This window comes from Callorhinus ursinus, unplaced genomic scaffold, assembly GCF_003265705.2.
Source record: "Callorhinus ursinus isolate GAN/ISIS: 27379988/994484 unplaced genomic scaffold, GSC_fseal_2.0 scaffold2, whole genome shotgun sequence".
Lineage (NCBI taxonomy): Eukaryota > Metazoa > Chordata > Mammalia > Carnivora > Otariidae > Callorhinus > Callorhinus ursinus.
This window is the reverse complement of record NW_027397064.1, coordinates 5091649-5117688: the sequence shown is the minus strand read 5'-3', so window position 1 is coordinate 5117688 and position 26040 is coordinate 5091649. Positions and strand designations below refer to the sequence as shown.

The 26040-nt window shown below is 40.4% G+C and overlaps 1 protein-coding gene across 9 annotated transcripts in view; it reads right to left on the bottom strand.

Moving 5' to 3' along the window:
• Nucleotides 1-25782, bottom strand: part of USP40 (ubiquitin specific peptidase 40) — a 77388-nt gene extending 51606 nt beyond the window's left edge. For 5 of the 9 annotated variants that reach the window (XR_003211641.2, XM_025889269.2, XM_025889285.2 and 2 more), the window contains exons 1-11: nucleotides 25675-25780; nucleotides 25249-25356; nucleotides 24337-24554; nucleotides 21745-21812; nucleotides 20286-20399; nucleotides 17565-17729; nucleotides 15783-15929; nucleotides 13444-13587; nucleotides 10901-11029; nucleotides 4495-4593; nucleotides 2547-2654 (exon numbers count right to left, since the gene is read on the bottom strand). Coding sequence is in view for 8 of the 9 variants with exons in the window: in XM_025889269.2 (XP_025745054.1) it covers nucleotides 2547-2654; nucleotides 4495-4593; nucleotides 10901-11029; nucleotides 13444-13587; nucleotides 15783-15929; nucleotides 17565-17729; nucleotides 20286-20399; nucleotides 21745-21812; nucleotides 24337-24554; nucleotides 25249-25356; nucleotides 25675-25727 (1353 nt within the window). In the remaining variant the exon portion in view is untranslated. Of the gene's footprint in view, nucleotides 1-2546; nucleotides 2655-4494; nucleotides 4594-10900; nucleotides 11030-13443; nucleotides 13588-15782; nucleotides 15930-17564; nucleotides 17730-20285; nucleotides 20400-21744; nucleotides 21813-24336; nucleotides 24555-25248; nucleotides 25357-25674 lie in introns of those variants that run through there. The other 4 variants (XM_025889276.2, XM_073876943.1, XM_073876952.1 and 1 more) reach the window with 4 other exon arrangements.
• Between the last annotated feature and the right edge of the window lie 258 nt (nucleotides 25783-26040).

The following is a 26040-nucleotide window of genomic DNA, read 5'->3' as shown; positions in this document are numbered from 1 at the left end:
GTCTTTCTCTGATTGACTTATTTCCCTCAGCATAACACCCTCCAGTTCCATCCACGTCGTTGCAAATGGCAAGATCTCATTCCTTTTGATGGCTGCATAATATTCCATTGTGTATATATACCACATCTTCTTTATCCATTCATCTGTCGATGGACATCTTGGCTCTTTCCACAGTTTGGCTATTGTGGACATTGCTGCTATAAACATCGGGGTGCACGTACCCCTTCGGATCCCTACATTTGTATCTTTGTGGTAAATACGAAACTGGATCGCTTTCTTATGCCACACACAAAAATAAACTCAAAATGGATTAAGGACCTAATTGTGAGACCTGAAATCATAAAAATCCTAGAAGAGAGCACAAGCACCGTGATTTCTCTGACACTGATCGTAGCAACATCCTTCTAGATAGGTCTCCTGAGGCAAGGGAAACAAGCAAAAATAAACTACTGGGACTACCTCAAAACAAAAAGCTTCTGCATAGCAAAGGAAACCACCAACAAAACTAAAAGACAACCTACTGAATAGGAGAAGATATTTACAAATGACATAACCGATAAAGATTTAGTATCCAAAATATACAAAGAACTATACAACACCAAAAAAAATCAAATAATCCAATTATAAAATGGACAGAAGACCTGAAGAGACATTTCCCTAAAGAAGACATCCAGATGGCCAACAGACATGAAAAGATGCTCAAAATCACTCATCACCAGGGAAATGCAAATCAAAACTACAATGAGCTATCACCTCACACCTGTCAGAACGGCTAAAATAAAAACCACAAGAAACAAGAGGTGCTGGCAAGGATGTGGAGGAAAAGGCACCCTGGTGCACTGTTGGCGGGAATGCACACTGGTGCAGCCACTGCGGAAAACAGTATGGAGGGTCCTCAAAAAGTTAAAAACAGAACTACCCTACGATCCAGTAATCACACTACTCTATCTACCCAAAGAACACAAAAACACTAATTTGAAGGGATACATGCACTCCCGTGTTTACTGCAGCATTATTTACAAATAGCCAAGATATGGAAGCAGCCCAAGCGTCCGTCAACAGATGAATGGATCAAGATATGGTATTTACATACAATGGATATTATTTAGCCATTAAAAAAAATGAAATCTCGCCATTTGCAACAATATGGATGGAGCTGCTGTGTATTATGGTTAAGAGAGAGAAGCCACTCAGATTAAAGACAAACACCATGATTTCACTCATATGTGGAACTTAAGAAACAAAACAAATGAAGGAAAAAAAAGACAAACCAAGAAACAGACTCTTAACTAGAGAGGGCAAACTAACGGTCACCAGGGGGGAGGTGGGTGGGGGGGCAGGGGAACAGGTGAAGGGGATGAAGAGGAGACTTATCAGGATGAACACTGAGTAACATACGGAACTGCTGCGTCCCTATGTTGTACAGCTGAAACTAACAGGACACTGTATGTTAACTACACTGGAATTAAAGTAAAATAAAAAAATTTTCAGGTCTCTGTAGCTTCACCAAACATTTAAGAAAAAAAAAATCAGTCTTAGAGAATTCTTCCCAAGAATATATAAAGGAGTGTTTCCCGACTTCTGAGTCCTATACAACCCTGACACTAAAATCTGACAGACATTACGAAAAAAGAAAACCAAAGACTCATATCTCTGGTAAATGTAGAAACAAAAATCCTAAATATGGGCCAAATGAATGTAGCAATACATTAAAATTTCATGACCAAGTGGGATTTATCTCAGAAATGTAAGAGTTGCTCAACATTAAAAAGGTCAATGGAATTCACCACATTAACAGAATAAAGGCTTTAAAAACAGTCAGCATTTGATAAAATCCAAACTCTATTCAAGATGAACTATCAGTCAACAATTAAAAAAAGCTAACTCCCTCAAACTTATAAAGGGTATTTATATTTTTAAAAAACCTGCACAGCTAATGTCACGCTTAAGACTAAGATACCGAGACAGTGACCCAATCATTTTAAATGAAAACCTTAAAAGCTATGCTGCGGACTCAGAGTCATTAAGGCAACACTCATTTCTGAAGTGTGGTCTAATTAAAAGATGCACTTAAATACTTACTGAAGTGTGTAAGCTCCTTGCTTCTGTAAGTAAATAAAAATATTTACTAAGTGTTGCTGTGTTTGCTGTGTGTTTTCAGTCAAGTTGTTCGACCTGTGTTGTTTTTGCACCTAATCTCACAGCTTAGGAAACGTGATCACCAAATTTAACAGGATTACGTGTAAAACAAAGATCAAGGGAAAATTGTGGGAACGCCTTAAGACATTTCTATAAGGAAAATGATGAGCTTTAGGGTATGAACTTCATGACATTTTTTTGCTGTTGTATTACAAGCCTTTCCCCTCTTTTTCTCCTTCTTGATTCTATGATAAATTACTTAATAACTTAACACTTAATAAGTAACTTAATTGAACTTTAACCATTAAATAAAAATACTGATTTTATTTTCACCTAAATTTTCGATGTAAAGGGATCATAATAAAATTTCCTGGCATAGGACCTCCTGTACGGATGTCATGTATTACCTTTCGCAGTGGTCCATACTGTTTTCTGTACTTCTTGTTCCAAGACGTTCCTATCTTTTTCAAGAGTTTCTGGCCCAGCTGATCAACAGGAATTACATTATTCTCCTCCTTTTGAAAGAAACAATCATTTAAGAAAATGTGATGAGATGTAACTGTAACATTTATGAGTTCAAAGGGACCAACAGGATTAAATCCAATTAAATGGGCCTAAGACAGCGAACATGTAAGTGGATTAACCATAACTGTTTCAAAATAAAAAATTTTTTTTAAAAAGTAGATTAAGCCTCAGTGTAGAAAACTTGAATTGTGCATTCCTGCACCAAAGTTTAAACGCTTATTTATTTATTTTTAAAGACTTATTTTAGGGAAAGAGAGAGAGAGCATGTGCACGCATGAATGGGAGGAGGCGCAGAGGGAGAGAGAGAATCCTAAGCAGACTCCCTGCTAAGGGCAGAGCCTGATGTGGAGCTCCATCTCACAACCCTAAGATCATGGCCTGAGCTGAAATGAAGAGTTGGACGTTCAACGACTAAGCCACCCAGGCGCCCCAAGTTTAAACGTTTAAAGAGTATCCAAAGAGTATTCTGAGATTGGGTAAATTCCTGATATTTTGTGGGATTTTTACAAGAAATATTTAAGTGCGCCTGGGTGTCTCAGTCGTTAAGCATCTGCCTTTGGCTCGGATCACGATCCCGGGGTCCTGGGATCGAGCCCCGCATCGGGCTCCCCGCTCCGCGGGAAGCCTGCTTCTCCCTCTCCCGCTCCCCCTGCTTGTGTTCCTTCTCTCGCTGTCAAATAAATAAATAAAACCTTTAAAAAAAAAAAAAGAAATATTTAAGTGCAAAAGTGGATTATCAGTATCTCTTCTGAATGTTTCCAAATATAAACAAGTTCTAAAAGGGAGTAAGAAGCGACTATTTTGGGCTGAAATGTGTCCATCCCCCACCCCCCTGCCAATTCATATGTTGACTCCTTAACCCTCAAGATTTCAACTTTGACTTTATTTGGATAGGGCCTGAAGTGTTGATGTTAAAAATGAGGTCATTAGGATGGGTCCTAGTCTAATCTGACTGGAGTCCTTATAGGAAGAAGAAAAGACACACAGAGATCCTCGAGATGCATAGGTACAGAGGAAAGACCATGTGAGCACACAGCGAGGAGGTGGCCATCTGCCAGCCACGGAGAGGCCTCGGGAGAGAACAAACCTGTTGGCACCTTGATCTTGGACTCCCAGCCTCCACGACTGGGGGAAAATAAATTTGTTGTTTTTAGTCCCCCAGTCTGTGGTCCTTTATTATGGCAGCCCCAGCAGACTGATACAGTGGCCACAGACCAAGGTGGTTAAAGGACTCACCCGAGGTCCATGGTAAAGAGTTAAGAAAGTCTTTTCAAGAATGGATAAATACATGCAAGGAACTTACCACCTTTACAACACAGCGCTAAGGAAACGTTAAAAAGTCATATACTTGAGGCATTATCGGTGTATCAATATTAGGAATGAAAAAGGGGGCATAACCTCAGGAACTACAGAGTAGAAGGATAAGATGGGAAGACAGCAAATTCCAAAAATAATACGTACATTTAGGTAAATCCCACTTCTATTTAAAAGGACAGTAATACCCAAAACCCTATAACCCAATCCCAATATATGTACATAAACACAAAGAAGACAGAATGCAAAGAATATACATCAAAGTGTTATCAACTATTGGGTACTTGGTTTATTTATACTTTTAACATATTTCCCAGTTTTTTTTCTCTCAAATTTTCTACCACCAACATTAATTTTTTAATAACCAGAAAGTGTCCCAATAAACAAACTGTAAAAATAGAGAACGTCCCAAAGGAATAAGACTACAAATAGTACCGATATCAGTTCTGTCAATGAATTCTCACACATATGCGTACATATCTGAAACACACACACAAATATAAACTCTCTCTCTACCTGTAGTAAGATCACTTTCAGAATTATCAGTGGATCATCGTCAATCTCTTCTTCATTCTGGAGATCTTTTAAATTCACATCTGGTTTGCTTTTTTCCTCCTAGAAAGGAAAACAATAAAAATTTATCCCTTAAAAGGTAATTAACAAAATAGAAATGTTCATGTTGTGGAAGTTTCAAAATGGAGAAATGACGATAAAAACATCGTTATAACTTATGTATACTTTGGAATTCTGCAGACCTGGCTTTGATTTCCAGCTCTGGTTGACTAATCCCAGATACGTCATTTAATCTCTCTGGCATGATCTGTGAACGGGACCATGAGATAACTCCCAGCACAAGACACACATGGTAGGTCCTGACAGGTTCCCAGTAGGTACCACTTCAGCTGCACCCTACAAATCCTGACATGTTGTGTGTCACTGGCAAGTGCAGCTTAGTGCTTGCTTCTATTTCCTGATCATCCAAATTTGCACCCCACTCTATGAAGTTATTAGGGAACATGTCAAAATAAGGTATTTTTACTCATTGATTTTTTTTATATATGCCATCTTGCAAAAGTATTTTCATTTGACACAAAACCATAAATCAAACAGACCTAATAACAAGAGACAAAAATAATAAAGAGACAGCAAAACAAAATGGTAGACTAAATACAACTATTCTACTAAAAGATTACTAAAAATGCTGGATGTAAACACAACAAAACAAACAAAGGCACTTTTTTTTAAAACACACACTGAATTACCAAGAGACTATCAGGGAAATCCTCAGAGAACAAGTGAAATGGGAACCCAGGGAGGAAATCCAGAGTTGAGGCCTCCAGCTGTCCCACCTTGCTGACACAGCTTCCACTCTGATGCTCATACAGGATGAGGTCTGAGAGACAAAGTCCAAGGACCCCCCCAAAGTATGGAGTTGAACCACTGGTTTTCCAAACAACCAGTTCTCTGCCCCTCTGACACCATCTGGGTGTCACAATTCAGTTCAGTTTTGATACCAACTTCATGCAGTCCCACAAGACTGCCCCCACATCAGACAACAGCCACAAATGGGGTCCCGGGCCACCTGCACTTCTGCCTGGCTGATTACAAGTTCTACGGTTCCTACAATCCCCACTTCAGGTTTGATAATTTCCTGGAATGGCTCACAGAGCTCAGTACCTTATACACAGAACTATAGTTTAGTACAAAGGCTACAAATGAACAGCCAGATGAAGAGGTACACAGGACGAGGTCAGGAAGGGCCCTGAGGGCAGGAGCCTCTGTCCCCATGGAGTCAGGGTGGCCACCCTCCCTGCATGTTCACCATCCAGAAGCTCCTTAGTCTCCTGGTTTGAATTTTTTTTCTTTTTTAAGATTTTATTTATTTGAGAGAGAAAGAGAGCGCGAGCTCACGCACGAGCAGGGGTACAGGGAGAGGTTTTGAGAAGCAGACTCCCTGCCGAGCAGGGTGCCCGACATGGGGCTTAATCCCAGAATCCTGAGATCATGACCTGAGCTGAAGGCAGACACTTAACTAACAGCCACCCAGGCGTACCTTGCTTCAGAGTTTTAACTGAAGTTTCAACATGTAGGCATGACTGACTGACTGAACTCAATCACCAGCTCCTCTTCCCTCCACAGATCAGGAGCTGAGGCTAAAAACACCAATGCTCTATTCATGTGGTTGTTTCCTCTGGTGACCAGGCCTCACTCTGAAGAGATCTAGGCCCCACCAAGAGTCATCCCATTAGCATGAACTCAGGTGTGGTTGAAAGGGGTTCATTATGAACAACAAAAGACATGCCTATCACTCATGCAATTTCATGGACCTCTATTCCAGGAACCTGGGATAAAGACCAAGTACACACTTTTTTCTTTTTTTTTTTTTTTTAAAGATTTACTTATTTGAGAGAGAGAGAGAGAGATTGAAAGAGTACACATGAGCCGGGTTCAGAGGGGCAGAGGGAGATGGAGAGAAAGAATCTCAAGCAGACTCCCTCCCCATTGAGCACAGAGCCTGACGCAGGGCTCAATCTCACGACCCATGACATCATGACCTGAGCTGAAATCATGAGTCAGACACTTAACTGACTTAGCCACCCCAAGCGCCCCAAGTATATACTTTTTAATTATACCACAAAGATAAATTTCAGCAGGCAGCTAGAAAGAGCTACCTACCTTCTCAGTACAAATATGACCTAGACAAAATACACCCCACAATAAAGGACAATGAGGAACTCGCTTGCTTTGACCTCGATATTAGATAAAGGTAGAAAAACATTTCTAATAATTTGTAATCACAAGTAGGTCCCCATTTGGGTTTGTGGTCCAAACTTACACTAGCTGTATGGCTCTAAAACCATTAAATCAGGATCTGATTTTAAAGTAGGGTTGGAAGTGACCCCAGGCATGTGATAGAGATAAACACTTTTTTCGGAGGAAGGCACTTTCAACTCAGTCCTCAAATTACTCCAGTAAATCACATTCTTAAAAAACCAACCAAACAAGGCTACAGTCTAAAATAACCAGATCATAAGGAAGTAGAATCAGCAGATATCCAGGGGCGCCTGGGTGGCTCAGATGGTTAAGCGTCTGCCTTCGGCTCAGGTCACGATCCCGGGGTCCTGGGATCAAGCCCCACATCGGGCTCCTGGCTCAGCAGGGAGAGCCTGCTTCTCCCTCTCCCTCTGCCTCTCTCCCTGCTCATGCTCTCTCTCGCTCTCTCTGTATCTTTGTGTCTCAGAGGAATAAATAAAATCTTAAAAAAAAGAATCAGCAGATACCCAAATCAGACCTACAAAGTCTTCAGATACTGCAATTATCAGACCAATAAAATAGCACGTTTAGTATGTTTAAGACGTGATTAAGGAAAAAGAGATTTAAAAATGGTAGAAGGGGAGAGGTAGGCCAGCACTGCCCCCTATTTGACATGCTGGTACAGGTGACAAACAGGCGAGGCCCAGCCCTCCTCCACTTTGCCAGTGTCCAACCCTGGCCTTGCTGGGACAGTAGAAACTAGTTCCGGGCTGCCTACCGGGAGCTGTTGTGAAGCCTTCTCTGACCCACTTCCTCAAATGTGCAAGATAATGTCACTCAACCATCGATGAAGCAAAAGGTCGCTAAAGAAGCAGAAAGCAAAGATCAGGCTCCTTTTCACAGCCAGATCTAGAGTCACATTTTGAATAGTTAATGGCCTCCATACTAGAAGAAAGGGATCATCTTCTAGACAAAGAGAGACAGAAATGTTGCCTTTATTATTTTTATTGTTTTTTAAAATAAATTCTACCCCCAAAACGGGGCTCAAACTTACCACCCTGAGATCAAGAGTTGCACATTCTACCGACTGAGCCAGCCAGGAGCCCCTGAAATGTTGCCTTAAAACCAGGGAAAATTATGTCTGACTGGTCATGTAAGTTTTCTTTGCATACAGTACCCACTAAAGAACTCCATGCATGCAGGGAACAGCTTCTTGAAAGGGAAGAAAGAATTGCCAAACTCTAAGAAGAAAGAACAAGACCAGGCTATGATTAGAACATACGGAATCCTAGGTCTCTGGGCACAAGAAATCTCTCAGAATAATGGTAATAAAAAGACAGGCCGGGTCCAGCAGGTATATGTACTGAAGTTGAAATTCTTAAAGCACTACTGATTATTTGAATACCATAGAGCTCTGGATGAAAAAGTAGTGATTCTGGAAAAACACAATAAGGAAAAAAATTTAACAAATGGGATGCTTCACAGAAGGCATGAACAAGGAGGAATACAAAGCACAAATGGAAAGCGATCTTCTGATTGTTCTTCAAGCCTGGAGGAAGACCTTGCTAATGTAACAAAGCTTCAGGAACAGAGAAGCAGTGTGGAGAGCAAAACCAAACGACAGAGTGCCTGTGTGCCCTCTCAAGTCACACAGCAGACTCAGGAGAAGAGCCCGACGATGCCAGGGAAGAGCAAAGGGATTCTGAGGAAGTGCACACGTAAGCGCAGAGCTGTCCAAGGAAGCACAACCCAGAAGGAAGACACGGGAGAGAGAATCACCGCTCGAGACACGTGACCTCACCACTGTACGAGGCTATCTCTGTGAGTGACCTCAACGATAAAATGGAAAATAAAACTGCAAATAAATATTTGATGGGTCAAAGACTGACGCTAAACCTCAGCACCTCTAAAAGTGCCGGAAATCAGACAGTGGCTGAACAAAACCTGGAGCGGCGCTGAGGAGAGCGGAGGCGCACGCCCTGAGCTGGAAGCTGAACCAGGGTGGAAAGCGGGAGCACTTCCTCAGACTGAAGAGACAGGGCAACACTGGAAAAAAAGGTTACACAGATGAAGGCATACCTGGAAAAAAGAAGCCAAGACTATGGTGGGCAAAGCTAAGAAAAGAAATGAACCACATAATAAATATTTATTAGACCTGTTCACAAGCTTATTATTGGCATCTGAGAAAAACCTTCAACATCATTTTTTTAGGGAAAGTGAAATTAAGCTCAAATAATTGTTTGGGGGGGGGAGGCTGCTCTAGAGAACCCGAACTCTCTACTACAGGACCCTGGAAATAAGAAAGCAGCAAAGACAGGCAGCATGATAGGAATCAGCTCCAACTAAGCACAGAAACCTTGAGGGCCGAATGAGACCAGATGAGGGTAGGAGACCTTCTCTTGGTCTGAATGGGAATGTGTCCCACAAACCAGCGTCTTGGCAAATGTGGCATAAGCATTTGGGAGTGATGCTTGTACGGCGTTCTCGGCCGAACGAAATGGAAGGTCAAGGACTGGAAAGGGTGAAACAAAACAGTCTTTCTCCAAAGATGTCTGCAACATAAGAGGGTTTAGCAAGATGGCTGATTTGTAAAATCAATAAACTAACAGTAACTGCATTTCATACACTAGCCACAAACAGTCCAAAAAATACACAGTTGAGACAAAGCCCCACAGAACATCTCCCTGGTAAATACCAAATAAAAAGTCTGACTTTTTAAATATCCATATACTTTTTAATACCAAAATACAATGGACGGAGCATGAGAAATGCAGACAGATGTTCTGAAAAGCAAACAATGCCAAGGAGAACATGCATCTAGAACACTGGTGTCACCCAGAGAAGCTGTATTACTATATGTGGTGCAACTACTGATTAACAATAGCACCTGTCTGATAATCGGGAAGACATCATAAGCATCCTACATCCTCCCACGATGATTTGTAACTTATAGGCGGAAATTTCACTGTGTTTTAGGTACATGTTAGAAAACTGGTTGAGAGGCTGGGGTTGGTGTGTAACATACTTTGAGTCTTCCCGTTGCAAATAACTGGAAATAGACGTCCAGGTGGTGCTTTCCCTCAGAACATCTGCAAATTCTTAAGAAAATTACAAAGCTTTTTCAATAAGAAGCTCTAAAATATGAAAAGATTTATCTGACTTACAGATGTAGGTTCAAAATTCTACTACTTCTGAGAATGGGTGTTGTGTGTGTGTGAATACTGACAAGCTGATTCTAGAAATGGTCACAGAAGTATAAAAGGCCAAGACACTCCTGAAGAGTAACACCACACAGGGAGACTTGCCCTACCAGATATCATGACTGCTATAATGCTACAGAAACTAACAATGTGGTATTGGCCTAAGAATAGAGAAAAGGAACAATGAAACAGAATAGAGGGGCCCCAAAGGACTCATACATAAATAAACAATTGATATAAAAGAACTGGCACTGTGGACTGGTGGGGAAAGACTGGATTATTCAATAAATGGTAATGGGCAACCGGGTTAAAAAAAGAAAAAAAATCACACCCCATTCATAGGAAACCATTCCAGAACGACTGAGAAGTTTTAAATGTAAAAGGCAAAACTATAAAACCTTTAGAAGACAGTATAGGAGGAAAATCTTCATCATCTTTGGCTGGTGCCACAAAAGACAAAGAGAAGCCGAGGGACAGTTATTGATTACAGGAGATCTAAGAGATATGCTAACTAAATATAATGCAGGACCCTGCAGTTGACACTAGAGTGGGGAAGAAAATGCTATAAAGGATCTGAGGAGACAACCGGTGGAATGTGGAAGTTTCCGACTTTGATCTAAAACACCTTATTCTCAGGAGATAAACACGGAAGTACTTAGGGGTAGAGGGATCTGACGTCTTCAGCTTAATTTCAGATGGTTCAGTACTCATAAGATAATGTTAACTGTGTGTGTATGTTTGCACAGACTTGGCAAATTGTTAACAACTGAAGGATGCAGGTGAAGAGTATCTATAGAAGGTGTTCCTACAATGCTGGTTATTTTTCTGTTAGAAACAAAAATTTAAAACTTCTAACTGTATTGACTTTCCATGCCTATAAAAATTTCCGAGGGTGAATATATACATAATACGTGGCAAAAGATGATCCTCACCAAAACAGTAAGACTAGAACTAATTGCTATGCTTACCTGAGATTGCCAGTTTCCCAGATGATCAACATCTTTAATATACACGTGGTAATGTCCTCCATAGCAACCACCTTTATGTATAATAACCGAGAAAAGATCATATACATGCTCCAAGTCATCCAAGTCACTCTGTGGGAAAAAGAGCGTAAACAGTGAGAGTTTATGTAAAATGGGAAAGACACATGACCAAAGAGAAGAAAGAATTTCAACTATTAAAATAAGAAACCTGTTTAATATCATTATTTAGGGGTAAATTAAGATAAATTTGAGTAATTGGCTTTAAATTTCAACATTCTTAATTCTTAGATTGAAAACTGTCATTCATCTAATACCAATCACACAACAACCAAGCAAATTCTGCCTCTTAAATATGAAAACACACAAAATGTTATTTTTATGTACTTTGGCTAAGATCACGTATGCCAAAGTGCTAATAAAACACACTCCCCAATGCATCTGCGATAGTTTTAGCAAGAGAAAACCACCTTTGTCTTATACCTACTATGCCGCTTCAGAAATGTGTTCTTTAGCTGTTGAATTTGTCCTATATTCCAACATGGGCCTCAGAGTCAGAGCCATATCCACTACCACCCTCCTGACATTGCGCTCCGCAGAACAGGAATGAAGCAATTATGAATACTAGCTGTTTGTTTAGAGGCAGTTTAGTGGGATGAACAAGTTCTTTCTTCTATGATCAATCTTTTCTATAATTAACATGCTCTATAATTATGACTGACCCAACTGATGAACACTTATACTGGCATTAAAAAAAAAAAATCTACTTTGGGTTGAGATACTTTGCATGTGAACATGCTACTTGAAGGGTGCCAATTATCGAAGAAACTTATTTCCCTGAAACATTGTACTCTTATTTTTTTGTACTTTTAAAGTAAGCAGTATTTTTAAAATGTCTGGTTCAGGCAAAAGAGAGATGAACAAAGATGCAAAGTGACAATTTTTTTCATAAATAATAAAAAAGTAAAATTATGGTCAATTTCTTAGCTAGTGCTCAATGGTTCACCTATTTCAATTTTGTAATTTCAAAGTATGTTAAAATAATGTGACAAACTACTTTTTTTATTTTTAATTTTTTTAAGATTTTATTTATTTGACAGAGAGAGAGACAGCGAGAGAGGGAACACAAGCAGGGGGAGTGGGAGAGGCAGAAGCAGGCTTCCCGCTGAGCAGGGAGCCCGATGTGGGGCTCGATCCCAGGACCCCGGGATCATGACCTGAGCCGAAGACAGACGCTTAACGACTGAGCCACCCAGGCGCCCCAAAACTACTTTTTTAAAGAGCTAAAATTTGTCCATATGAGATGATACATGTTAACTAAATCTAGTGTGGTCATTTTGCAATATATGTAAATCAAACCATCATCCTGTACACCTTAAACGTACAGTGATGTCTGTCAATTATTTCTCAACAAAACTGGAAAATTATAAAAGAATTAACTCAGTTATCCTGAAAAAAAATTATTGTTGTTGTTGTTAAGTAGGCTTCACGCCCAGCACGGAGCCCAGTGCAAGGGCTCGTGACCCTGAGATCAAGACCCGAGCTGAGATCAAGAGTCGGATGCTTAATCGACTGAGCCGCCCGGGCGCCCCCAAAAACTGTTCTGTTCAGGCAGTAAATGGGGGGGTATATTAACTTACTCTGGAAAAACTGTTCATTCTGTATGTGCCAATCAAACAAAACCCAAAAAGCTCAGCTATGAGGCTTGAAGTAGAAGGCGGCCCATCCGAATGGAAGAATAAAGAAAATATAATTTTTATACAAAGAAACTCAATAGCTACTTAATAAATGTTCTTTCTGGTCTTGATAAACATACAAATAATGATTTGTAGTAAGAAATGCAGCAGTCTCATGACTCTGATCTTGGCATGTACAGCGATTATATAGAAAATATTTTAAAATGGCTTATAAAGTACATTGTATAATTAATTTGTTTTCAAAACTTTCCTTCCTGTATCTCAAAGATTATGAATTCTAGCAAAGTTCCAATCACCTATTCACTTTCTAGACGTGTAATTCATTATTGCATCTCATGTAAACTAAATCTAAATAACAAGGTACTAATTAATGGTCATTTCTCCTAATGTTGGGTCATTTCTAATTTTGTTCTTAAGTTTTCTTTTCAAAGATTTTTCAAGGAGCGTTTAATAAAAAGAACTGAGAACAAATCTGTATTTTGGGAATTCAAAACTACTGTAATAAACCGGCAGTTCTCAGCTGGGACTGATTTTATCCACGCTCTCCCCCAGGAGACACAGGCACTTGGTAAGGCCTGGACACTTTTGTCACCACTGGGGGTGGGGTGGGAGGGTGGGATGCTACTGTCATCTAGCAGGCAGAAGCCAGGGAGGCAGCTTCCAACCCTACAACACAGGAGATACAGACCCCACAACAAAGAACTACCCAACTCAAAATATTAACTGTGCCAGGTTAAAAGATTCTGCAATAAGCCAACTGAAAATGAGACCAAAAAAAGACTCAATCTTGAGAGGAGAAAAGAAAGAATTTCACAATAAAATAATTCAAACCTGTTCACAAAAAGGCTTGAGATTGATCCGGAGAGGGAACGTGTAACAGCTAGTTTCCTTGTATCGTTCACGCTTCACAAAATCAAAATTAAATCTTAATAATGAAACAGTAAGAAAGGGAGGCAGCTTACGTAATTTGGCCGACTGTTGAAAGAAAAATTTTTACAGTTGTTTTAAAAGCAGAGTTATAGAAAAGAATACATAATGTTTCTTAAGATATGAAAAAGCAACCCGTGATGCAGTTTTAAGAGAAACGTATCCTTCAATCACATAAATTCATCATCTTGGATTCAAGTGAGCTCTTGATATGAATTCATCTCTTTTATGGAACTAAAGGTGATACTGCTCATTTATGTTAACTAAAAATTTACAACCCAAGTTCATGTTTTTAGCATTGATATCCTATAATCAAAGCTATCCGACAAGCGTGTTGTAACTGGTGCCCCCCCCTTCTAACACTGCTCCTTCCCTGTGTGAGTCCTGGCCTCCTCGGTGCCTCCACTTTGCCTAGCACGCACACGGTCCTTTTATTTACTGAAGGACTGGAGCTCTTCACCTGGGACCTATGGACCTATTTCAGTGGATGTGAACCCTTGAAATTACATGGTCTGCGTACTTGTATTTTTATGGGGAGAAGATCCACAGTTTTCATTAGACTTTCAAAAGGCTCTCACTCCCCAAATGTTAAGACCCATTGATTGGGGTTTTATAATGACTGTCCTTAAAAGCAGGTAAAAAGGTTTTTTTTTATTTCCTTGCTTTAAAACAAAATGCTAGATGATGCTGCGTTTTATTTAAAAGTCATCAGCTTCCCAACCCCTTAACACTAATGGTATGTTGGGTAGGGAGTGGCAAAAAAAAATCCTTTCCATCTATAAAGCTGTCCTTAATTATAATATTATCCTTACATATAAATATCTAACATTCCTAAAAAGAAATTTAAAACAATTCCACAAATTGGGGGTTAAAAAAGTTAAGTGAAAAAACAGCAATGTAACACGGCAGATTCTCCAACATGTTAAAAAAAATATACATCTAAAAAACCCAAGTATTTCTTCTATACTACAGCTGAGAAAAGTCCGCTCAGAATAAGAAAACCTACATTGATTTAGGTACACAACAAATGGAAATTTAGGGTGCAATTTTAAAAGTATTGAGATGAAAAAATTTCCACTGAAAAAGAATTAAACCAGTAACATAAAAAGTACATGCCAAGAACTGCTTTTGTTGAGCTAAAGGTTCTTGTTTTACTAATGTGCAAATAAGTTCAACCAAAATTAGGAATGTGTTTAAGTATCCTTCCAAGACTTTTCATCTTCTGAATTTTATATTTATTAGATCGTAGCTTTAAACACCAAAGGTGAAATGAAAAATTGATAAGCGAAAGATAAACCTATTTGCGCGTCACAAAAAGGCAAAGGTTGGATGGAAATACACATTAAACAGTGTAAAATTACCCTGGTTTCCAATCCTATTGTGAAAGCTACAGGCATGGAGTTTTTTTGTTTTGTTTTGTTTTGTTTTGTTTTAACATTCTCACCTACAACCTCCAGGATCTAAATCAATATGGTATGTTCTATGAATCAGTCCTCATTATGTTTGTTGGAAAATTCAGTAACTGTCAGCTCTAGGAACGGTGCTTTCTGTTACAGGTAGCTGCAAAGACCCATCTTTTGTGGGAGCCCTACAAGCCAGTGCCCACTAACCACCGACTGGAGAGCCCATCACATCATCCAGCAGCAGTGGAATAGTTAAGTTACTAAGGCTTGTCTTCCTCTCATCCCTGAGTAAGAAACCCACAGGTACCCTGTCAGGCCCTTTAATCAGCAAGATGAGTACCCCCACTGGGGGAGGCAGAAGGGGCGTATTAGACTTGCTAATCAGGGAGGGTGTACCTATCAATATTGTAAAGCAACTCCATGTGCAGAAAACGAAGCTGTTTTCGCAGTAGTAAGCAAAGAAAGGAAAGCTCAATGAGCTTCTCGGCAGAAACAAAAATCCATCGCCCTCCTCCTTATGTTCGTTTGCAAAAAGCAAGGATATGGGGAGTTTATTTTAAAAAAAGGCACACTTAAGAAACACTGAAGTACACATAAATTTTTCCTGGGACAGAAAGAAGTTGAGAGACCTGTTGGGTTGAAAGCTTAAAAAAATTCTTGATTGTAAAAATTTAAAATACAGACATATGTAGAAAGTAACTGTCTTTTCAATCCTTAGCTGCAATTAAGAGGTTCATGTGTAGCTTCCAGACTTTCTCACACAAGCTGACTTCACTTGGCAAACCTTCATGCTACCAAGTACTGAGTGGGCCCCTGGGAGAAGGCAGGTATCTGGCTTACCTTGGCAGCTTTAACCAGCCTGTCACAAGTCCCACAGTGGTATAAGTTGTCACAGTCAAACATTTCCTCTTCTACATACATGGTCCAGAGGGCATCTTCCAAACCTGACACATTTTTTACTGCTACTGTTAGATCTAAGAAGTCTTCCTGAAATACACATGATTATAATATTGAAAAAACAATTTCACAGCGGTTCACGAACACACCACCAACTCCTAAACATACTGGGAATAACAGATAACTTTTCCCTAAAACACTGTATGTGTGAAGGTATAGACCTCCCAATCAGATACTGTGAAATTGATCACACAAAATTACCCTAAAACAAATTATAATTTGGCTTAAAATACATCAGGATTTTCCTTAAGTTCGTTGTAGCTATAATCAAGCCTATTTTAGCAGGAACTAAAACAAACCACCGAAAACACATCTGAACTGGTAAGTGTGTGGTGCCTATCAGTTCTGTCTCAGTCCTGGGCAGGGCTGGAGTCTCTAGCATAAACCCCACTTCCTTCTCCTCTTCTGCTAGGGCTGGCTTAAGATATACTAAGGAAGTTGTAAGAAAAAAATTGTTTTGAGCCAGGATTAAAAGGTATTTTTATGAAAATTAAGAGGAGAGCATTTTGCAAACAGGAGTCTATCGACTCTACTATAACTACATTTGAATTATAATTTACTTGTAGTAAAAAACACTTAAAATCTGACAAGTTGAAATCATTCAGTTTTGTGTGTTTGTGCACTAGCATTACTCCGAGGGGCTATTACAGGGACTGTAAAATAATGAGTTCTAACTAGTTCGTGGTGGAAATCTAAATACAAACAACACATACAATTTATAATATGTATGTATGAAAAGTTAAAGTTGATAATTATGTGCCTTCATATACATTATTTCTTGAAATTTCTTTGTGAATTATTACAGTATAGTTAAGGCAATCATATGGTAATCCAAAGACACACAACATCTTAATATTTCCAATCTAGGCTGACTAAACTCTCTAGTAGCACAGGCAAAAGGACCAAAAAGTATTTTTCATTCCCAGGTCTTTCATAAAAAGCAAAAAAAATATATATATATATCTCTATGTATCCAAAAAAGCAATTAACGCAAAATTTAGAAAATGGCATTTAATTTTTTACCCACAGTCAATCACAGCAATTTTCTATTAACTCTTGCGATAACAAAAGGAGATTTTCATTAAGCGACAACTATTCAGTGATGCAATCATGTGCCGTACAAGATTTATAGAGCAAGAGGAGATTATTCTACTTCATGAGCAAATTTCCGATTTCTAATTTCCAATGGATTAAATGGACAACATAAGCTCATGCACATACAAATGCACTTTCTGAAGGACATTAATAAATGAAATCTAATATTTAATTATCGGTTTATCAATGTAAACATTCCTTAGTAATCTCTATTTTTATTACTTCTTTAATTAATTTTTGTTAGAATACTCCCACCAACCATGATATTGACTTTTCTCATGAGGGCACAGACCTCTACCTATAAACATCCCCCAAATTTATTTTCTGAATATCAGAGAACTGAATAAAAGATTAAAGCTATGCTTTAAGACATTTGCTTCTTTCAGTTTATAAGAAGAAATCTGGATTATAAATTTAGGATTGAAGTGTAGAATAAAAGAAAAAAAAACCTGATAAGGTTATTTCTAGTAATAAACACTTTGCTCCTCACGATATTACAGATCACAGATTTAATCATGTGCGTTATAAATTACGACACAACTTATTACTACAACACACTTGCATATTCACCTGCTTTTCACTGACATTCTTACACTCTTTACAAACAACCTGGTTAACAACGGTTCCATGATACAGACGATTGATGAGGTCATGGCCGGAGGTCCCGACTAAAGAGGTTTCCAAAGCACTAAAGAGAATTCGATTCAGTTCCTGCACATCATGTTGCCTCATTTCCTATAAAACAGGTAACTTTTAAATGTAATTTTGTGCTTCAGATTTTTAAAAACAGATTTTTAAAATGGTATTAGGTAAAAAAACACAAGATTTATCTAGAAATCCAAAGGTAAGTCTTGATCAAATATTAAGGATGACTAAGCTAAACAAACCGAGATCAGGTTAAGAGATCACCACTGCTTTTAGTTTCACTCCAAAATGAAATATGAACAGGTGGTGTTCAGTGTGTACATATAACTCAACTCACTTGCAACAGGAAAGTGCTTTTGTTCGTGTGGGAAACCACACATATGCCCGCGCCCCAGAAGCAGAGGAGGGAAGAACCCAAGAGGCACAGAGCAGTCTCTCAGAGCTGGCAACATCTCACTTACATCAGGGGATCTGAATTATCAGCATTTGAAAGGAACCAGAATTTACTGCTTACAGATACAAACCAAGTACCACAGAGATGAGAAAAATTCCGATGGCACTCGCTTCACTCCACCACGAGTCATGCAACTGTGTGAGAACAGACTGAATGCCTTAAGAACGACTGATAAACCAGAGGCAAGGGGGACACCAACACTCAGAAGTGGAGCAGAGGAGGAAGACAGTGGGGGGGTGGGGGAGACCAGGAGATGAGGTCACGAACAGGTGCTGACTTGTACCCTGAAGAGTGAATCTTACGGCATGTGAACTGTATCTCAACAGAGAGGCCATTTTTAGAACAAAGAAGGAACAAGTGGGAGCTGGTGCTTTGACGGGGTCGGGGGTGGGGAGGGGTGGTGAATGCCCGAGAGCCCGCTGAGAGCACAGAAGTGTCTCCTAGAACTTGGCACATGGATGTCATGAGTGACTCTGACAAGAAAGGCAGAAAGGAGGCAGATGAACAAATGGAAGGTGCAGAAGTAGAGACCATGAGGAAAGACAATTTTAAAGAAAAGTGTCATGTGAAAAGAAGCTGATAAAGTGGATGAGAGCTGGAGCAGTAAGTGGGCCTCAGGATCTTTTTTCTTGTTTTTCAACATACAAGACACTAAATTTCTCCTGTATCACTGCCTCTGAAGGGAACCTGTGCAAGTTTTTAAGCTCTGTTTCTGAACAATTCTAAGTTTGGCAAAGATGTCTCTGAGTCCCTCTCTCCCAATCCTAGCAGGTTTCCTGAGAGATTTTATTTAGAGATTAATAAATAGGGTTTTCACTGCTTTAAGAGTATGAAATCAGCAACTCAGTGGAAGCTCATGATCAAAAACGAAAATCCATCAGCTGATGATGAGATTAAAAAAAATGTGGCCCATCCCTCCAGCAGGATATTACTTGGCAATAAAAAGGGATGGAGTGCTGATACATATTGTAACATGCTTGAATCTTGAAAACATGATTTTAAGTGAATAAAACTACTTTAAAAAGATCTCATATCGTATAATTCCATGTCTATTTCTGTGAAATACACAAAACAGGCAAATCTGGGAAGGCAGAAAGGTGGTGAGTGGTTGCCAGGGTCTAGGGGGGAAGAGTGACTGCTAATGGGTATGGGGTTTCTTTTTGGGGTGAAGAAAATGTTCTAAAATTGACTGTTTTGATGGTTGTACAACTCTGTGAATATACTGAACAAATGCTGACTTGTACCCTGAAGAGTGAATCTATAGGCATGTGAACTGTATCTCAACAGAGAGGCCATTTTTAAAACAAGGAAGGAACAAGGAATTAACCCTAAGCACCTGCCCTACACCAGAAATTTAACTGTGTGATACCCCATTTTCTTCAAAGCCTAAGCCCTACCTCTTCAATCTCACAGCCTTGTCTGGTTTAGGAGCGTTCCTCATTAGAAGACCACACTGTAAAGTTTACTTTGAAGGCAATATAACATTCTTCTGGTCATTGCCTCTTTAAATTCTCCCACACCTCTCTCTTTCAAGAATACATGTAGTCCATAAAAAAATCGCAGCTCATCAGTATTGACAACAAGCACCTTTACTCACTGTTGACATGTTCAGTTTGCATAGAGTGAAGTACTCTTTAGAAACTCCAACAGAAAATCAGACAACGTCCACACACAGGAGGATACAGGAAGAAAATGAAGAGAGTCTGGAGAAAAGCAGGACATGGAAAATGCAAAGACCTGCCAAGAATGTTTTTACCCTTTTGCTTGAAGCGAGTGTTCCAATGAGAATACCCAGACCCAAACACAAAAGCACGTCATAAAGGCAGACAGAACTATTGCCAGTCAGCTTTTTGGGCTGATTAGCAGTTTGTTACATAAATGGTAATTTGCATGTAGATGTTGTATCCCAACTCGACTATATAAAGGGTAGAAATTGTAAAAGCCAGTTCTACTTCTCCCTCTATCTACAATCCTCTCTCCCATGCCAAATCATTCCCATTCATAAAATCCTGCACAGGGCAAGTGTCTAGAAATATACCTCTGGCTTGTAGTTATTGAACATGAGAAGTAAATATTTAAACTATTTCTTCAGACCCTAAGACAAAATTAAAGGAAGTTAGATAATGTTATTAAACCAGTGTTTACTCTTTATTGCTGATAACTTTGTTCCTTGGAGAAGCTGATCTTCATACCTCATTGCTGGTCCACCCGAAGCTGTCAGTGAGGTCTGCTGTGGATGCTGCATCCTGGTCTAAGAGCAGAAGCTGGGCAAACAACCGTTGTAACTGTAAAGGTATGATCCGAACCTGATCGAGAAGCAAATGCATTTCTAAATGAAATCGGTTCACATCAGTTGGGGTGTTTTAAAAGAACTGCAAACTAGATTTCTCCTCTTTCCTAGTTCATTCAGTTCAATCTGGAGGAAGTTTAAAACTATTACACAGGATGAAGTAAGATTCACTCTTCTTCTAAAATTCTAATTCAATCCAAAAAGTTTTAGCTATCTGGAGTTTTCTACCTTGACATAGTACAGATCAATACGAACACCCCCGTAGGCCCCAAGAAACCACCTGACTGATTGCTGCCAATCATTTCAGTCTCTTGCTAGTTCACTCCTTCTCTGAAACCTCTCAGATAGAGACACACTCCCTGTGAGGAAAATTCCAGTCACGACTCTCACTTGCTGTGGAGTCTGGACACCTCCGAGAGCTGGATGCACCTGCCTCACGGTCTTCCTGCTTTATCTGGTGTGGGGAGGGTTAGGGCAGGCAGAGAAGGGTGCTCAGAGCCTCGTGGGCAGACTGGACTTTCATATATAAAGCAAGAATAAGACTTCAGACACTTCTATGGCAATTTGACGTTAGAGTATGATCTGCGAGAGATTGGGAAGAAAAGGAAATACACAAAAATTGGCTCTTTGCAGCACAGGTGGTTTGAGAAGAGCTGGGCCAGATTACAGAAGACTATTTTTTTTTTTAAAGATTTTATTTATTTATTTGACAGAGAGAGAGAGAGAAAGAGATCAGAAGTAGGCAGACAGGCAGGCAGGCAGAGGGAGAGTGAGAAGCAGGCTCCCCACTGAGCAGGGAGCCCGATGTGGGGTTCAATCCCAGGACCCTGGGATCATGACCTGAGCCGAAGGCGGATGCTTAACCAACTGAGCCACCCAGGCACCCCAAAGAAGACTCCTATTAAGAAACGCAGATTTTAGCCTGAAAGCAATAAACTTCTGAATGGTATTTAAAGCCAGGAAGAAGAAGATGAGATATGTACTTATAATAAACCGATTCCTCACTCAGCTTATTTCCAGAATATCAAACTGAAAGAACACCAGTCTCTACTTTTTGTTGTTGTTACAAATCTGTGCATTAAGTAGATGTCCTGGTAGGCTAGTGTGGGTCAGCTGCAAATATCTTCTCGACCAAGCTAGGTCTATAAAGCAGTACCAGCTCTATATTTGAAGTAATTCTTTTTTGAAAGGAAGATTCCATTCAGTCCCACATATAGGCCAAGTCACTTCTTGAAAAAAAAGATTAATATTTGGTAATTAATAAAATTATGAATTTCTATGAATAAGGAACTCAATTCCTTCCTTAAAAAACATTTCTTTAATACTCCAAAGAAAGACCCTGTAAATCATAGATTTAATACCTTTGCATCAGGTTTATCCTTATCTTCGAACGAACCAAGCTCTTCTGGGCCAAGGGAAAACAAAGCTTCTAAACAAAACGTAGAATCAGAGAGATAAATGATGTTATTTCATCTTAAAAAACGGTTTTAGAAAACCAAAGCCTCCAGTAAATAAAATCAGTTAAAGATTCAGAAGCACGATGGTGGCAGTATTTATACTGTTACTCTACACATTTTACTTCCCGATAACATTACTTTTGACCCCCGACTCTATATAAAGTGTCATGCTAAGGTTTCAGTACAGAAGATCTATAAAAGGAAAACTATGCTTATAAAAGTTAAAAACAGTAACATCAGAAATCTCTGATGGCTTCCTATTGCCTATGACAGTGGGTCCCAAAAGCCACATGAGGAAATATACAGTATATAATAGCGTCATGTGTGTTCATTCACAAGCCACGTGTGAGGCTTCCAACCATCCTTTTGAGAGAAAGGCCACCTTTAACTCTCAACGCCCTTACTTTTTTTGGTATAAGAATGTCTTTTCTGTGTTAAAGGCAGTAACAGAGGGTTAGTGACCTTACCTGGAACAGTAAGTTGGTAACCCAGGGCCAGTCTCCACAGTTGTTTTACACTCCCAAGTCTACGCATGCCACTCACGAGGGCGTATCGGAATCGTACAGGGAGGCTGTACTCAAACTAGCTGGGAACTCCTACTGCGAAACTTTGATCTACTCTAGGGGGAGAAGGAATGGGATGGGTACTGGGTCCCTCTGAAAACCCCGCTGCCCTGGTTACGAATGTTATATTCCTCCTAAGCTCCTGGCACGAACTGGGAAGAAACGAACTACAAACATACGGCTTAAAGCACAAAACCATACAAGGACTTTTACAATTATTACCCAGTACTCTCAGCCACCCTGACTAGTACAGTGGAACCCAATCAAGCCCTACTCAAGATACCATCCCAAAAAGTTCCAGAATTCTTCTCCCCACCAGTACTCTGCCAGTTCTTACCCCTTCTGAATTACATCTCCCCTTCAATAAGCATCAGGATTCCTACGAAGCCTTATATGGAATGCAGAGCCCACATTAAGATACAAGCCCACAGGCTTGGCCAGCGATCTCCTTTGCTGAGAGTAAGATGGCCTGGGCTCTTGCTCAGTTGCCTTCTCCATTCAGCCCTAACCCTTGCTCAGTGGCCCTCTGTATGACCTGGACTGCTTGCCCACCAATCACCTTTCTCAGTCTCTTTTAAGGCTAATTTTCTACTTCAACTATATTAAAACTTGGAAAAATTTAACTCTCCCTAGCAATCTGTTGAAATGTACGTTGCAAGTTTCTAACGGTGGAATAGCTGAATACGTTAGGGAGAGATTTTTACGGAGAGGATGGAGTCAAGGACAAATGCCACCATTCTGAAATCCCACATGCAGCTTAATCCATTAGAATAGCCCTGGGGGAGGGGATAATGGTAAATATTTACTAAATCTCTGGAGGCAGGAAGTCTTTCTAAACTTAGAAGCCAACAGAAAATGTCAAAAAATTTGCCAAATTCGGTAGTGATGGGAAGATGGATGAGATACTGGATACAGGATGAGCCAAGCTGTCTGTCCTCAGTGTAAGGAGACACTGTGGAGAGCTGAGCCAGTCATGCAGCTTTGTGGCTGAAGGCCCCAGTCAGGGCCATGTGAAGGTAATGTTCATATTGAAACCAAGGGATCAAAGAGACTAAGACCCTTGTGGAGGAAGCTAGTGTGCAGAGATGGGAATGGGACAAACAGAGAGAAAAACAGGGGCAAGAAATCAAGGCTCCAATGAGGTCAGGCTGGCTTCCCGTAGTGGTTTCAAGGAGATTCCCCCATATTCGTACAGTAAATTCCCCTTTTAATTGAGCTAATACACGTGGGTTTCTGTTTCTTATACATAGTCCCTTCTCTGACATACTGGGTCTTTGGACTTTGCAGATTTTAGAAAGGTAATACGAAGGGTCACAGTAGGTTAACCCTACATCCCCAGCAGGGTTTGGGATAAACAGTATCCATTAATCAAGGAATTAATATTCCTGTAATAAATGTATGAATATCCACCCAACTGAGATAACCAAGACTATAAACAGCCTCACATCAGGTCAGGTTCTGATGCCAAACCAGTTCAGATCAGGTGTCAGAACATTCTGGATTTCAGAATTGCAGATAAATGACTGTGGACTGTATAAATAATGTGACGCCCCGTCCCCACTCCAAAAGGCAGGACAGAATTGTTTTGGGTAACTCTGGCTGGAGTGTTTATTACTTTAGGGAAATTTTAAAACTCAAAAAAAAAAAATAGCATAACAATAACGAAGGCTGGCAAAATTCTTTGTTGTATTTTAAATTACAGGAATTAGAAATCGATTGCCTTATTTTTTGTTACTAAAAATTACTATGCTTGCACAGAGTATATTTAATTTAAGCTTCACATTTCCCTACGGAGAAAATTAGCATTTCTTACATTAGCAACAATAAACGCATACTGGGGAATACTCCTTTAAGATAATTTGTAATTTTGCCTAATTGATTACGTGTAGAGATAAGAGTACATATTACTAATCAAAAGCATGGAACAGCATACCTCTGAATTCAGGTGTGAAATGAAGAGTCTGAAGAAGGGAATTGAGGTAACAGGTTCCACCCTGATTTCTAATTCCGCTTAAATTGGTGAATTCTCTAGGAGCTGGTGGCTCCAAAGCTTTGGTCTTTAATTTCTTCTCTTTTCCATACTCATAATTTGACACACTGGAATAATCTTCTTCAAATAGATCCCCAAACATTGTGAAACTAGAGCCTACCCTTAAAAAAAAAAAAAAAAATGACATGTTATACAAAGGCTTTTAGTTTTAAAACAAAATTGTCCACACCTCTCCCAATCTTATACTTGGGATTATCTATCAGAAAGTTTATCCAGTAGTTTGGGTTTTGGAGACTGCAAGACCTGGATTTTCTCATCCTTGCTCCACAGTACCTGGGTGACCTCAGGCAAGTTACCTAACCCGTGTCCTTATATGTAAAATGGGATACCAACTACCATGCAGGGTCATTTAAACCAAATGAGAGGCTTTTAAGAAAGGCACTTGGTGCACAGCGTTTGGCTCACAATAAATAATAGCTGCTTTAAAAAAAAAAAGGCATAGTGAAAAAAGAAAGAAAACCCCTCATTCCACCTCATCTACTGCTGGGGGTGGCAAAGCCAATCCTAGATTCTGAGAGTTGACAAGGGCCTGGGGACCATCAACCACTTCCTGAAATCTCAGCTTCTCACACTTCTTGTGCCAGATTATGACACTCAAAAGAAATTAGATGGAACAAATTAATCTTTTACAGCAGTTTAGTACATGGTCCCAAAGCTAAAGAGCCAGAAGGAGGTTCACTGGGAAAAAAAAAAAAGACTGCCATTAAAACCAACGAGCCTAAAGGCCCTCCACGATGTATCCAGTCGATGCCAACACTAGCTGTGAGGACCTGCAGGGCCCGCTCAAGGTCTCACCTCGAGTGTGGCGGAGGGTCACTTGGAGATGAGAAATGCAAAGCGCCTAGCACAGTTCCTAAGGGACAGGAAGCGCCGAAATGCAAGAGATTCCTTTTCAACCCGTTCCTCGGGGAAAAAAAAAAAAAGGCACCAAAAAATGGAACTTGAAAGGCCGGCCTCGAGTTCGTGGTCTGGATTTCGGTTTCCCCCACGCCCTGGTCGAGGCCAGGACCCCCAGCCCTCCAACGCCACTATGGGGCCCAGAGGCGCGAGAAAGCAGAAGGTCCCCGTAGCCCCGTACCGCTGACCCGACGCCAGAAAAGCGCCGCGTCCGGAGGCCGCCGGGGCAGCCCCTCGCTTCGCAGTCCTCAGGCGTGCCGCCCACAGCTTCCCTGCGCCTCCCACGTCCCCACCCCGAGAACCCCAGCTGCCAGCCCCACTTACTGCCTAAAGCCCAGCCCCACGAGCCGGCCCAGGCCCACATTCGGAACACACATACGCGCCCCAGGCGGGCGCAGCCATGCTGGCGTGGGCAACTCCCCCGCGGGCTGGAGCGTGGGCCGTTTATGGAACGCGCGGACTACGTTTCCCAGGATGCCCCGCGAGAGCGCCGGGCCGCCGCGCGGGACCTTATGGGCAATGTAGTTCCAAAATAGTCTTTCGGCGTGGTTAATTTACAAGTTACCTGAACGTTGGAAACTGTAGGGCTTCAGGTTTGTCACGCTCTTCCGAAGACATTTCCCAAATGTGTCCCCAGTGAACAATGTTCCACGTAACCTGTGCAATATCTTCAGTGTTTATTTTGTCTGC